The 14,346-nt window shown below is 48.0% G+C and overlaps 1 protein-coding gene across 1 annotated transcript in view; it reads right to left on the bottom strand.

The window, feature by feature from the left end:
- nmnat1 (nicotinamide nucleotide adenylyltransferase 1) overlaps window positions 1–14,346 on the bottom strand; it is a 54,984-nt gene that overhangs the window by 24,047 nt on the left and 16,591 nt on the right. The window contains exons 4-6 of the mRNA XM_070860741.1: window positions 7,461–7,644; window positions 5,629–5,747; window positions 4,085–4,483 (exon numbers count right to left, since the gene is read on the bottom strand). Of these exons, the coding sequence (XP_070716842.1) occupies window positions 4,085–4,483; window positions 5,629–5,747; window positions 7,461–7,644 (702 nt within the window). The remainder of the gene's footprint in view (window positions 1–4,084; window positions 4,484–5,628; window positions 5,748–7,460; window positions 7,645–14,346) is intronic.

Below are 14,346 nucleotides of genomic sequence, written 5' to 3'. Positions count from 1 at the left end.
GCAATGTGATAATGACCACAAAATCTGTTCTTTTAATGATGTTGATTGAGGGATAAATATTTCGCCAACCTTCCGCCACGATCACTCACCAAACCTCAGTAACGATCTATCATCCGTCCCGACCTTCCCGCTCCCCCACTGTACCAGGGCCCCGCTGATGTTCCTGCCCACACTCCAAACGGCGATTTGGGTTTTGATGATGTCACCCAGTTGCCTGCCTCAAAATTGTCGCACACTTGTAGCAGCTCGCGCTGGAGGTACGTCGCTCCAGCTCTTTTATACCGACCTGCGGAGATGTTCTCGCGCAGGAAGGGGGGGGGATCCCGATGTTCCAGGCGGATGTTTGATGCGGAGGTGCGGCGAGAGATCATGGCGGAGGTGCGGCGAATGAGGGTTCGGGGCCCAGAAGCAGCACGGGCCAGCCCACACTGCGATATGTGTGCGCACTAGGTCCGTGCAGCAGAGCAGGTCTCCAGTCGTCCTGGTTGATCCTTGCCACTGGATAAAGACCTAGCTCTGTCAAGCCCCGTGTGGTGGCTGATGTGCAACGGTCACCACACGTTAAAAAAATCCACGCACAGGCATCTTCCATCCTTCGATTGGAGTTCAGGACTCGAACATCGGGTCCTTCATTGAAACATCTGTGAACTCTTGTGGAAGCAAGTCATCCTCGTTCGAGGGACCGCCGATGATAATGATGAACTATTGGCCAGGACACCGGGGATAACTCCCCTGCTCTTCTTTCAAATAGTGCCATGGGATCTTTTAGGTCAACCTGAGAGAGCAGACAGGGTCTTGATTTAATGTCTGGATGAGACGGTACCTCCGACTGTGCGGCGTTCCCTCAGCACTGTACTGGGAGTGTCAGCCTAGATTTTTGTGCTCAAGCCCCTGACTTGAACCCACAACCTTCTGGCTCAGAGGCAAGACTGCTGCCCACTGAGCCACGGCTGACATTGAGTAGAACAATGAGGCTACTGAGCTATTTTATTCTCATTGATTATTTTCCCATTCTCCCTGGGGGGTAAGTCGTTTTATTTTGCTTCAATTTGAAGTCAGTTTGGGTCATGCACCTCTCCCCCCCACCCCGTCCTGATTTACATTCCAACTTTAGCGTGGGAGTGAAGTTCTTTTGGTTTGACAGCAATGCTAAGCCTGTGGAATGTGAAGGTCCGCCAAGTGATCGGGAGTGAGGGGAAAGGGGCCACTGCAATTCGATGAATAGCAATCCTCTTTTTCAAATGCAGTAAATTGCTTCATTTCCCAATGATCCTCAACAGGACAATCCATTTATTTATTCACTTTTACACAAAGTAAGGCTTGTGCAAGGTTGCTAAAATTAATTAATTTTATTTCAGAGCTGCAGAACAAGTTGCAGAACAAGTTGCACATTCAGCCTATCCATCAGGCGAGCAGCAAATAACCTTAAACCCTTGCAGGCAATGTTTTTTTTTTTAATCGAGTTTTGTGAGGTTATGAAACTTTCTCCCGAGTCCTGTCTCTCAGAGCCATCCACTACTCACAGACGGATGGGCAACATGCTGCCAGGCTCTCTGCCCACGGCCCACGCCACGCTACCAGCTGGAAGCTGCACGTCCCGTGTTTGGCCCGGAATCTCAGCAACAAAGCGCGCTGATACTGCCGCGACTCTCCAACCAGCTATGCTCATCGGAACCATGTTCCCAACGCGGGGAAGCTTCAAACCCTGCGGACAACATTCAAGCACGCCATGGTTCTTTATATCCTTGTAAAGCAACCTATAGCTCAGCAGGTTGTATGCAAATGGTCATCCCCGGTGAGGTTTCAAACAGAACAATCCCAGTCGCAAATGATAGGAAGTCAGGGCACAGTTCACTTCTAGTTTCTTGGGCAACTTGGTAATAAAAAAACAGGAGTGACTGGGATGTGTTTTTAATTCGCAGTTTTCCTTTTGGGTCCACCCCTCATAACCTTTCCCTCTGCCAGGTGCCTGGGACAATCGTAAAACCGCACGAACATCTGTCCCATTACTAGTTTGGAGACCACGGGCACTTTTTCCAGATGTGTCACGAGGAAAGAGCACTGGGATAGTCCAGCACAGGGTCCTTTCACCACGGGGGTCTGCACAAGCCCACCTTAGGCAGGGCAGGGTAAAAGGTGTCAGAGCTGGAGGTGCACCCCGGGTTCTCAGCAGACACCTATCCTGAATTTGTTGTGCTCAAAAAGACTATAACATTAGGGACAAGCTCAAGCAAGCGCCTTGGTGAACCTTCAACCTTTATGCCTTAAGTCAGGGAGATGAGGGCCCCGCCCACCAAGTTACCACCCTGAGGGGAGAACCTGGCCCTGAAGATGCAGGAGAGATCATTAGCACAACTGAAAGCGCACAGAACTGGAGGAAAGCTTGTATCTGCACAAGATAAAAGTTCACGGGGTTGGGTGTAATATATTAGCATGGATAGAGGATTGGCTAATTGACAGAAAACAGAGATTCGGGATAAATGGGTCATTTTCCGGTTGGCAAACAGTAACCGGTGGGGTGCCACAGGGATCTGTGTTGGGGCCTCAAATATTTATAATCTATATTAATGACTTGGATGAAGGGACCGAGTGTAATGTAGCCAAGTTTGTTGATGATACAAAGATGGATGGGAAAGTAAATTGTGAGGACACAAAAAATCTGCAAAGGGATATAGACAGACTAAGTGAGTGGGCTAACATTTGGCAGATGGAGTATAATGTGGAAAAATGTGAGGTTATCCACTTTGGCAGAAAGAATAGAAAAGCAAATTATAATTTAAATGGAGAAAAATTGCAAAGTGCTGCAGTACAGAGAGATCTGGGGGTCCTTGTGCATGAAACACAAAAAGTTAGTATGCAGGTACAGCAAGTGATCAGGAAGGCCAATGGAATCTTGGTCTTTATTGCAAGGGGGATAGGGTATAAAAGCAGAGAAGTTCTGCTACAACTGTACAGGGTATTGGTGAGGCCACACCTGGAGTACTGCGTACAGTTTTGGTCTCCGTATTTAAGAAAGGATATAGTTGCATTGGAGGCAGTTCAGAGAAGGTTCACTAGGTTGATTCCAGAGATGAGAGGGTTGTCTTATGAGGAAAGGTTGAGTAGGTTGGGCCTGTACACATTAGAGTTCAGAAGAATGAGAGGTGATCTTATTGAAACTTATGATAATGAGGGGACTTGACAAGGTGGATGCAGAGAGGATATTTCCACTCATATGGGAAACTAAAACGAGGGGACATAGTCTTAGAATAAGGGGCCGCCCATTTAAAACTGAGCTGAGGAGAAATTTCTTCTCTCAGAGGGTTGTAAATCTGTGGAATTCTCTGCTCCAGAGAGCTGTGGAGGCTGGGTCATTGAATATAATTAAGGCGGAGATAGACGATTTTTAAATGATAATGGAGTAAAGGGTTATGGGAAGCGGGCAGGGAAGTGGAGCTGAGTCCATGATCAGATCAGCCATGATCTTATTGAATGGCGGAGCAGGCTCGAGGGCCGACTCCTGCTCCTATTTCTTATGTTCTTCTGACATGGGTGGGTAATTGGTTGGGAGGTAGGAGACAGAGGGTCAGGATAAAGATAATGTTCTCTGATTGGCAGAATGTGATAAATGGTCTTTTTTTCAAGGATCTGTACTGGGGTCTCAGCATTTCACCATATATATATCAAATGACTTGGATGAAGGAGGAGAGAGTTGTATATCCAAGTTTGCAGATGCCACCATGTTCGAAAGCTCTAAAAGACCATAATGTAACGGTAAAGGCAATGCAGCCATTACCTTGGTGCAAATGAAGGCGCTCTCCGAGCCATACAATTTAGACAACTCTCCAATTAAAGTTAGTCATAAAACAATAGCTGTCACACTGGCATAATAGAGCATTCTTTTTTGGGACTTGCCTGGAGGCACATTGTTTGGACAAACTCCTCGTCACCTCTCATGTCCTACTCGTCCTGTCCTGGGAAAAGCATTCTGCCAAAATATATAAACCCAAAAGAAATATGTCAAAGATAATGTGGGCAAATGTGCCATGATTTAATATCTTGGGCAAGGCATTCAAATCTAGTCCGACCGAACGCTATGATGAACTGATATTTGATCCTTTCGTGTAACGTTGGAAAGGTGCTAAAATAACATCGGAATTCTTGTCTTCACTACATGGATCATATAGATGATGCTTCTGAATGTATTCAATGACGGAGTCAGGTATCACGTATTTAACACTCTGTCCCCTTCGTAAAGCTCGCCGAACCTTGGTGGCTGAGATGTCATTCTCTATCCATTCCGTCACAAGGTGGACGTTTTTCCTGAACTGCCAGAAGACGTCGGACGTGTAGATAAATTTTTCAAGACTGCTTCCATGCCGGCTGATGCACACCACACCAAACCGCCCCAAGATCTCTTCGATGTCTTCCTTTTTCCACAGGTTGGGAATGACAAAAGACTCCAGAACGTCTCCTCCACAGAGCAGCATCAGCACAGGAGAGTCTACAACAGGAACAGGAAGACCTTCAGGTGTAGGAGTCCATCAGATTACTTTCTTTCTTTTTAAAACAAAAAGCCAGTGGAGATCTCAAGATCAGCACACAAGAGAACAAAAAATAATTTTAAGCAATCTCCTGAGATTGATAACGCAATAATGGAAGACCAACCCTTACAGTTCCAGCGAGTGCGGTCTATAAATAAATCGGCGGGCGTAAGGCTTAGAGATTGCACCGTCGATGCTGTCCCCACTGAACACAGATCGAACAGGAGCCTTTTACATTGGCCTCCCAGTCCCTGGGTTTATAGAGTGACATATGGAACAAAAAGACTTGAGTGTTCCTGCTCCCTATACAGTGTCTGCTGCTGGTCGGAGTATCTCTGAGGATATCAGGCTTAGCTGCGGGCGTCCTTGGAGTATTTAATATTAAAGGTGTTTTGAAATCCGAAGTGGGTGAAATTGCTGCTTTTTATATCCCTGTTAGCACCTGCGGGGGCGCTGACGGGACCGAGTCAGTTTTTGCCGGGGGGGGGGGGGGGGGGGCGGGAGTCTGCGGAGGAGCTGCCACGGTAACTCCAGCGACCCCTCACTGACCCCTGACCGCCGCGCGGGGGGGGTGAAATTGCCCCGCGGGTCGCGAGGCAGGCTGACATCCGCTCTCGGGGTGGTGTTTAAAGGGGAGAGCGCCAGCGTCCCGGGCCGCCATCTTTTTGTTGTTGGCCGACTCGCGGGTCGGCTCGACCATGACGGCCATAGCGTGGTCCGTGCCGCCCGGCGCTCCGTCTTGGGTGCCGGGCTGTTGGCAGTGGCCCCCACGCTGCTGTGGGGGCCCAGTGGAGGCCATCAGAGGCCTTGCAGCGCGTGCAGTGACTCTCCCCTTTAAGCGAAGGGGGGGGGGTTGAAGTGCGTCAGCGTGACATGGAGCATCTGCACAGCACTCGGCTCCCTGCCCTCCTGCCGCCACGGGACCCGACCCCAAAGGAAGTGGAGCGCGGGAGATTGCGTTCGGGGAATTCCCAGCCTCGATGGGTTACCCCTCAATCGGGTCGCAGGGCAATTTCGCCCCCTAAGTACTTGAGATTTTTTGAAACAATCTTGGCAGCAAATATACTTCATATAAATTTAAATTCAGCTGCACAGTTTATAGCACCTTTTGCTTCGAGTAAACTCTCATCTTTTTCATCGATCTTCCTTTTCTTAACCCTCTTGCCCTGCGTCGAGTTCTTCGACCGATTGGAACAGAGGTTCTCCAGATTCTCATAATGATGTCTGGTTAACAAATTAAAATCAACGTTAAAAACATCGTAAGGTTTCTTTTTAAAACGGTCGCTCTTCATCGAATCACAGAATGGTCACAGCACAGAAGGAGGCCATTCGGCCCGTCGAGCCCGTGCCGGCTCTCTGCAAGAGCACCTCAGCCAGTCCCACTCCCCCGCCCTTTCCCCGTAGCCCTGCAATTTTTTTCCTTCGGGTACTTATCCAACTCCCTTTTGAAAGCCACGATCGAGTCTGCCTCCACCACCCTCTCAGGCAGCGCATTCCAGATCCTAACCACTCGCTGCGTAAAAAAGTCTTTCCTCATGTCGCCTTTGGTTCTTTTGCCAATCGCCTTAAATCTGTGTCCTCTGGTTCTCGACCCTTCCACCAATGGGAACAGTTTCTGATTTTGAACACCTCGATCAAATCTCCTCTCAACCTTCTCTGCTCCAAGGAGAACAACCCCAGCTTCTGCAGTCTATCCCCATAACTGAAGTCCCTCATCCCGGGAACCATTCTCGTAAATCTGTTCTGCACCCTCTCTCAGGCCTTCACATCCTTCCTAAAGTGCGGTGCCCAGAATTGGACACAATACTCCAGTTGGGGCCAAACCAGTGTTTTATAAAGGTTCATAGAAACATAGAAAATAGGTGCAGGAGTAGGCCATTCGGCCCTTCGAGCCTGCACCGCCATTCAATGAGTTCATGGCTGAACATGCAACCTCAGTACCCCATACCTGCTTTCTCGCCATACCCTTTGATCCCCCTAGTAGTAAGGACTACATCTAACTCCTTTTTGAATATATTTAATGAATTGGCCTCAACAACTTTCTGTGGTAGAGAATTCCACAGGTTCACCACTCTCTGGGTGAAGAAGTTTCTCCTCATCTCGATCCTAAATGGCTTATCCCTTATCCTTAGACTGTGACCCCTGGTTCTGGACTTCCACAACATTCATCATAACTTCCTTGCTTTTGTACTCTATGCCTCTATTTATGAAGCCCAGGCCCCTGTAAGCTCTTTTAACCGCTTTCCCAACCTGCCCCACCACCTTCAACGATTGGTGCACACATACCCTCAGGTCTCTTTGTTCCTGCACCCGCTTTAGGATTGTATGGTTCATTTATATTTCCTCTCCTCCTTCTTCCTACCAAAACGTATCACTTCGCTCTTTTCTGCGTTAAATTTCATTGTATCAGCTCAGCTCAACACAAGTTGGAGTTCACAAGATATTCTCCAAAAGGAATTGCTGGCTTGCATGCCAGAAATCTCAGCTTATTATTTACCACAGAGCGCCTTCTTCCTTCTTGAGATGATTGCAAACCCTCCGTACAACGTTAGGATCGGGAGCAGTGGTGCCGGGTCGACTGCCGCCCGCCTTGTGCCCAGGAGAGGCGAGGAAAAAGTCAGCCCACCATCCCATTCCCGATCAACCACCCTGACAGAAAGTGCCTGCGCACACACAGTTCTCAAGTCAGCTGCAACGCCCACCGCTGCCACATAGCTTTCCAACCATGAATGATCGTTAATGATAGAGATAGGCGGCATGGTCTGAGGCACACAGCAGTATCTGCACGGTAAGAAACAGCAAGGTGCTGTAGAATGAGTGAAGGTGATTGGCTAAAGAAGGTCATGAGGCAGAGGAAGCCAAAGAAGCATTAATCTAAAAATTTTTTTTAATGGTTTTGATCAAAGAATTGACAGAATTTTCCGTGGCTTCACTCACCGAAGAACTTTGGCCGTCTCCACCCACTCTTCCTGGTTGCTCTCCCAGCAATCTGCCGTCACCCAATCACAGCAGCCCGTGGCCTTCTCCACCATAGCTAGACGATGCTGTGCCTCTATGAGACCCTTCTTTTTGTATCCATCACCCACTGGAGATATAATGCCCTTTATCACGGTGTACTTCCCTGGAAAAGAGAACAGTTTAAAAAAATTTGTTCGTGGGATGTGGGCGTCGCTGGCAAGGCCGGCATTTATTGCCCATCCCTAATTGCCCCTGGAGAAGGCGGTGGTGAGCCGCCGCCTTGAACCGCTGCAGTCCCGTGTGGTGAAGGTGCTCCCACAGTGCTGTGAGGGAGGGAGTTCCAGGATTGTGACCCAGCGACGATGAAGGAACGGCCGATATATTTCCCAAGTCGGGATGGTGTGTGACTGGGAGGGGAACGTGGAGGTGGTGGTGTTCCCATGCGCCTGCTGCCCTTGTCCTTCTAGGTGGTAGAGGTCATGGGTTTGGGAGGTGCTGCCGAAGAAGCCTTGGCGAGTTGCTGCAGTGCATCTTGTAGATGGTGCACACTGCAGCCAGATGGTCCGACTCTTCTCTTCGTTGGAGATGGTCACTTGTGTGGCGTGAATGTTACTCACCACTTGTCAGCCCGAGCCTGAACGCCGGCCAGTTTATGCTGCGTGCGGGCACGGACTGCTTCGTTATCTGAGGAGTCGCGATAGAAATAATGCATTTTCTTCATTTATATCGTCTTGTACACTTAAAGGGCCCAAGTTTCCACACGATAAAAAACGGGTGCCCCTCCGAGCTGGGCGCCCATTTGTCGCGCCAAAAAAAACCTCCCGATTCTGGAGCGCCCTGCAGCTCCTTGTCTGTTTGGCGCGGCGCCCAGGGGGGCGGAGCCTACACTCGCGCCGATTTTGTAAGTGGGAGGGGGCGGGTACTATTTAAATTAGTTTTTTTTCCTGCCGGCAACGCTGCGCGTGCGCGTTGGAGCGTTCGCGCATGCTCAGTGTGAAAAACACATTGGCACTCGGCCATTTTTGTAGTTCTTTGTAGCTGTTTAGTTTTTGAACATTTTTTTAATAAAAGCACATTGCCATCAGCACATCAGCACTTGCAGCCTTCTCACTGTCTCCTCCCCCTCCCCCCCTGTGGGAAAGAATGGGCGCTTCCTTTCCCCTCCCCCCCCCCCCCCCCCGGTGGGAAGAACGGGCGCCTCAGGCTGACTGCAGCATTCTCTGTGCCTGAAGCACTTTCACACAGGTAGGAAGATGGTTTATTTAATCTTTTCTTTGCTTATAAATGTTTATTCAGGTTGGATTTATTTGTATAATATTTGTAGAAGTATAAATAAGGATTGATTGTAGAATTTAATGACTTCCCTTCCCCCCCCACCTCGTTCTGGACGCCTAATTTGTAACCTGCGCCTGATTATTTAATGTGTAGAACAGGTTTTTTCAGTTCTACAAAAATCCTCACTTGCTCCATTCTAAGTTAGTTTGGAGTACGTTTTCACTGTAGAAACTTTCAAATCAGACGTCAGTGGCCGGACACGCCCCCTTTTGAAGAAAAAATTCTGTTCCAAAGTAGAACTGTTCTACCTGACTAGAACTGCAGAAAAAAAAATGTGGAGAATTGCGATTTCTAAGATAGTCCGTTCTCCACCAGTTGCTCCTAAAAATCAGGTGCGAATCATGTGGAAACTTGGGCCCAAAATGACTGAAGTCACACCTGGCACACATTGCACAGTGGAGGCTGTCTCGCCCTCCAATTTCCCTCCCCTCCCAAAGGAGGCACGGGTTTGGACACAGGGCAGGGCCGGCCAGCTGGCATTGTGAAAGCTGCACTGGTCCCCTCCCTTGGCTGAGCTGCAACTACCCAGACCCGCAGCCCAGCAAAGCAGCACGCTGCGAGCGACACCGCGGTTACTGCCACAAGCACATCCCTGCCGTGTGCAACGCTACAGCACGAAGCGAGCCCGGTGCAGCGGAGGAACTCCGGGGTCACTCGTGATAACGTGATCTTCACAGACGTTACAAAGCTTTTCCAATTAAATAATGGAGCGTCACACTGCCTGGCAGACCCCGAGGATCACGTGTGAACCGGTCGGCAAAGTACAGACGCTGATTGAGAACTGGCACGACTGAGGGAGAACTGGAGTGAAAGCAAAATACTGCGGATGCTGGAAATCTGAAATTAAAACAGAAAACGCTGAAAAACACTCTGCAGGTCTGTGGAGAGAGAAATATTGGCCCCAAGTTTCCACATGATTTGCGCCTGATTTTTAGGAGCAACTGGTGGAGAACGGACTATCTTAGAAATCGCAATTCTCCACATTTTTTTTTCTGCAGTTCTAGTCAGTTAGAACAGTTTCACTTTGGAACAGAATTTTTTCTTCAAAAGGGGGCGTGTCCGGCCACTGACGCCTGATTTGAAAGTTTCCACAGTGAAAACGTACTCCAAACTAACTTAGAATGGAGCAAGTGAAGATTTTTGTAGAACTGAAAAAACCTGTTCTACACATTAAATAATCAGGCGCAGGTTACAAATTAGGCGTCCAGAACGAGGTGGGGGGAAGGGAACTCATTAAATTCTACAATAAATCCTCATTTATACTTCTACAAATATTATACAAATAAATCCAACCTGAATAAACATTTATAAGCAAAGAAAAGATTAAATAAACCATCTTCCTACCTGTGGGAAAGTGCTTCAGGCAGGTTCAGTCAGCTCAGCGGTGTGGCGTCGTTCCCGCGAACGGGAGGGAGGGAGGGAGGACCCGACCGATGGCAGCGGGGGGGAGGAGGCAGGGGGGGGAGGCAGGGAGAAGGCTGCAGGAAGCCTCAGAAGTTGAGGCAGCCATTCCCGACGGCAGGGGGGGGGGGGGGGGGGGGGAGGGGCCCGTCAGGAAACGGCTGCCTCAACTTCTGAGGCTTCCTGCAGCCTTCTCACTGCTGCAAGAAGCCTCAGTGCTGATCATGGAAGGGCAATGTGCTTTTATTAAAAAATGATAAAAAATGAACAGCTGCAAAGAACTACAAAAATGGCCGAGTGCCAATGTTTCCTTCACACTGCGCGTGCGCGAATGCTCCAACGCGCACGCGCAGCGTTGCCGGCACGAAAAAACTAATTTAAATGGTACCCGCCCCCTCCCACTTACAAAATCGGCGCGAGTGTTAGGCTCCGCCCCCTGGGCGCCGCGCCAAGCTGACATCGAGCTGCAGGGCGCTCCAGAATCGCGCGTTTTTTTCCAGGCGCCGTTTTCGGCGCAAAAAACGGGCGCCCAGCTCGGAGGGGCGCCTGTTTTGTAGCGTGTGGAAACTTGGGGCCATAGAGTTAACGTTTCAGGCCAATGATCTTTCATCAGAACTGGAAGACGTTACAGATACGAGAGAACAGAAGTGTATTAACTTTTATTTGTTTAACGTTCAAAGTTTGATTTGTTTAATGTGTCAGTTTTAGTGCCCCTTTAATAAGGGGAAACTTGTATTAATGTTTCAACTTAAAATAGTTGTAGACATAGAAACATAGAAAATAGGTGCAGGAGCAGGCCATTCAGCCCTTCTAGCCTGCACCACCATTCAATGAGTTCATGGCTGAACATGAAACTTCAGTACCCACTTCTTGCTTTCTCGCCATACCCCTTGATCCCCCTAGTAGTAAGGACTTCATCTAACTCCCTTTTGAATATATTTAGTGAATTGGCCTCAACTACTTTCTGTGGTAGAGAATTCCACAGGTTCACCACTCTCTGGGTGAAGAAGTTTCTCCTCATCTCGGTCCTAAATGGCTTACCCCTTATCCTTAGACTGTGACCCCTGGTTCTGGACTTCCCCAACATTGGGAACATTCTTCCTGCATCTAACCTGTCTAAACCCGTCAGAATTTTAAACGTTTCTATGAGGTCCCCTCTCATTCTTCTGAACTCCAGTAAATACAAGCCCAGTTGATCCAGTCTTTCTTGATAGGTCAGTCCCACCATCCCGGGAATCAGTCTGGTGAATCGTTGCTGCACTCCCTCAATAGCAAGAATGTCCTTCCTCAAGTTAGGAGACCAAAACTGTACACAATACTCCAGGTGTGGCCTCACCAAGGCCCTGTACAACTGTAGCAACACCTCCCTGCCCCTGTACTCAAATCCCCTCGCTATGAAGGCCAACATGCCATTTGCTTTCTTAACCGCCTGCTGTACCTGCATGCCAACCTTCAATGACTGATGTACCATGACACCCAGGTCTCTTTGCACCTCCCCTTTTCCTAATCTGTCACCATTCAGATAATAGTCTGTCTCTCTGTTTTTACCACCAAAGTGGATAAGCTCACATTTATCCACATTATACTTCATCTGCCATGCATTTGCCCACTCACCTAACCTATCCAAGTCACTCTGCAGCCTCATAGCATCCTCCTCGCAGCTCACACTGCCACCCAACTTAGTGTCATCCGCAAATTTGGAGATACTACATTTAATCCCCTCGTCTAAATCATTAATGTACAATGTAAACAGCTGGGGCCCCAGCACAGAACCTTGCGGTACCCCACTAGTCACTGCCTGCCATTCTGAAAAGTCCCCATTTACTCCTACTCTTTTCTTCCTGTCTGACAACCAGTTCTCAATCCATGTCAGCACACTACCCCCAATCCCATGTGCTTTAACTTTGCACATTAATCTCTTGTGTGGGACCTTGTCGAAAGCCTTCTGAAAGTCCAAATATACCACATCAACTGGTTCTCCTTTGTCTACTTTACTGGAAACATCCTCAAAAAATTCCAGAAGATTTGTCAAGCATGATTTCCCTTTCACAAATCCATGCTGACTTGGACCTATCATGTCACCATTTTCCAAATGCGCTGCTATGACATCCTTAATAATTGATTCCATCATTTTACCCACTACTGAGGTCAGGCTGACCGGTCTATAATTCCCTGTTTTCTCTCTCCCTCCTTTTTTAAAAAGTGGGGTTACATTGGCTACCCTCCACTCGATAGGAACTGATCCAGAGTCAATGGAATGTTGGAAAATGACTGTCAATGCATCCGCTATTTCCAAGGCCACCTCCTTAAGTACTCTGGGACGCAGTCCATCAGGCCTTGGGGATTTATCGGCCTTCAATCCCATCAATTTCCCCAACACAATTTCCCGACTAATAAAGATTAGTTCCTCCTCCTTACTAGACCCTCTGACCCCTTTTATATCCGGAAGGTTGTTTGTGTCCTCCTTAGTGAATACCGAACCAAAGTACTTGTTCAATTGGTCTGCCATTTCTTTGTTCCCCGTTATGACTTCCCCTGATTCTGACTGCAGGGGACCTATGTTTGTCTTTACTAACCTTTTTCTCTTTACATACCGATAGAAACTTTTGCAATCCGCCTTAATGTTCCCTGCAAGCTTCTTCTCGTACTCCATTTTCCCTGCCCTAATCAAACCCTTTGTCCTCCTCTGCTGAGTTCTAAATTTCTCCCAGTCCCCGGGTTCGCTGCTATTTCTGGCCAATTTGTATGCCACTTCCTTGGCTTTAATACTATCCCTGATTTCCCTAGATAGCCACGGTTGAGCCACCTTCCCTTTTTTATTTTTACGCCAGACAGGAATGTACAATTGTTGTAATTCATCCATGTGGTCTCTAAATGTCTGCCATTGCCCATCCACAGTCAACCCCTTAAGTATCATTCGCCAATCTATCCTAGAAAATTCACGCCTCATACCTTCAAAGTTACCCTTCTTTAAGTTCTGGACCATGGTCTCTGAATTAACTGTTTCATTCTCCATCCTAATGCAGAATTCCACCATATTATGGTCACTCTTCCCCAAAGGGCCTCGCACAATGAGATTGCTAATTAATCCTCTCTCATTACCCAACACCCAGTCTAAGATGGCCTCCCCCCTAGTTGGTTCCTCGACATATTGGTCTAGAAAACCATCCCTTATGCACTCCATGAAATCCCCCTCCACCGTATTGCTTCCAGTTTGGCTAGCCCAATCTATGTGCATATTAAAGTCACCCATTATAACTGCTGAGTTGTGAGTGGCTTAGCCAATCACGTGATGTTCACAAGACTCAATAAAACCCCAGCCAGTTGGGTGTGGGGGATCCACGATGGGGCAGGTGGTTGTGAACCTGGTGGATGAACTGGTAATGTGTAGTGCGATTGTTAAACCTTTTGCTAATAAACCAACTAGTTCTTAATAGCAATGTGTTGCTATGTATTCTTAAGCAAAGAACCCATGAGGCAAATACATTACAAGATGATACTCAGCTTGTCAACAATCTCAGTTGGGAACCTTCCCCTGCACTATTTCACTGCTCCTGCACTGATGGGACAATGATCCAACTCGTCAGATCGACCTAACTTCAAACAGAAACGGAGAGAAATGGATTGAGAGGTAAGGAGAGAGGGAATGAGAGACAGACAGACATATTCACAGAATCATAGAATAGTACAGCACCGGATTCCATTCGGCCCATTGAGTCTACCCCGGCTCTTTCAAAGAGCAATCCGGTCAGTCCCACTACCCCCCCCGCCCCGCCCCCCGCTCTTTCCCCAAATCCCTGCAATTTTTCCTCAAGTGTTTATCCAATTCCCTTTTGAAGGCAACTAATGAATCCACCTATCAGGCAGGGCGTTCCAGATCCTAAACACTCGCTGCGTAAAAAAGTTTTCACTCATGTCGTCTCTGGTTCTTTTGCCAACAATTTAATTCTGTGCCCTCTGTTTATTGACCCTTCAGCCATTGGAAACATTTTCTCTTTATTTACTATATCTAAATCATTCATGATTTTGAACACCTCAATCAAATCTCCTCTTAGCCTTCTCTACTCCAAGGAGAACAACGCCAGCTCCTCTAATCTATCCACATAACTGCAATCCCTCATCCCTGGAA

Source organism: Pristiophorus japonicus, chromosome 18 (genome assembly GCF_044704955.1).
Source record: "Pristiophorus japonicus isolate sPriJap1 chromosome 18, sPriJap1.hap1, whole genome shotgun sequence".
Classification (NCBI taxonomy): Eukaryota; Metazoa; Chordata; class Chondrichthyes; family Pristiophoridae; genus Pristiophorus; species Pristiophorus japonicus.
The sequence above is the reverse complement of the archived record's forward strand: the minus strand, read 5'-3'. Positions and strand labels throughout refer to the sequence as shown.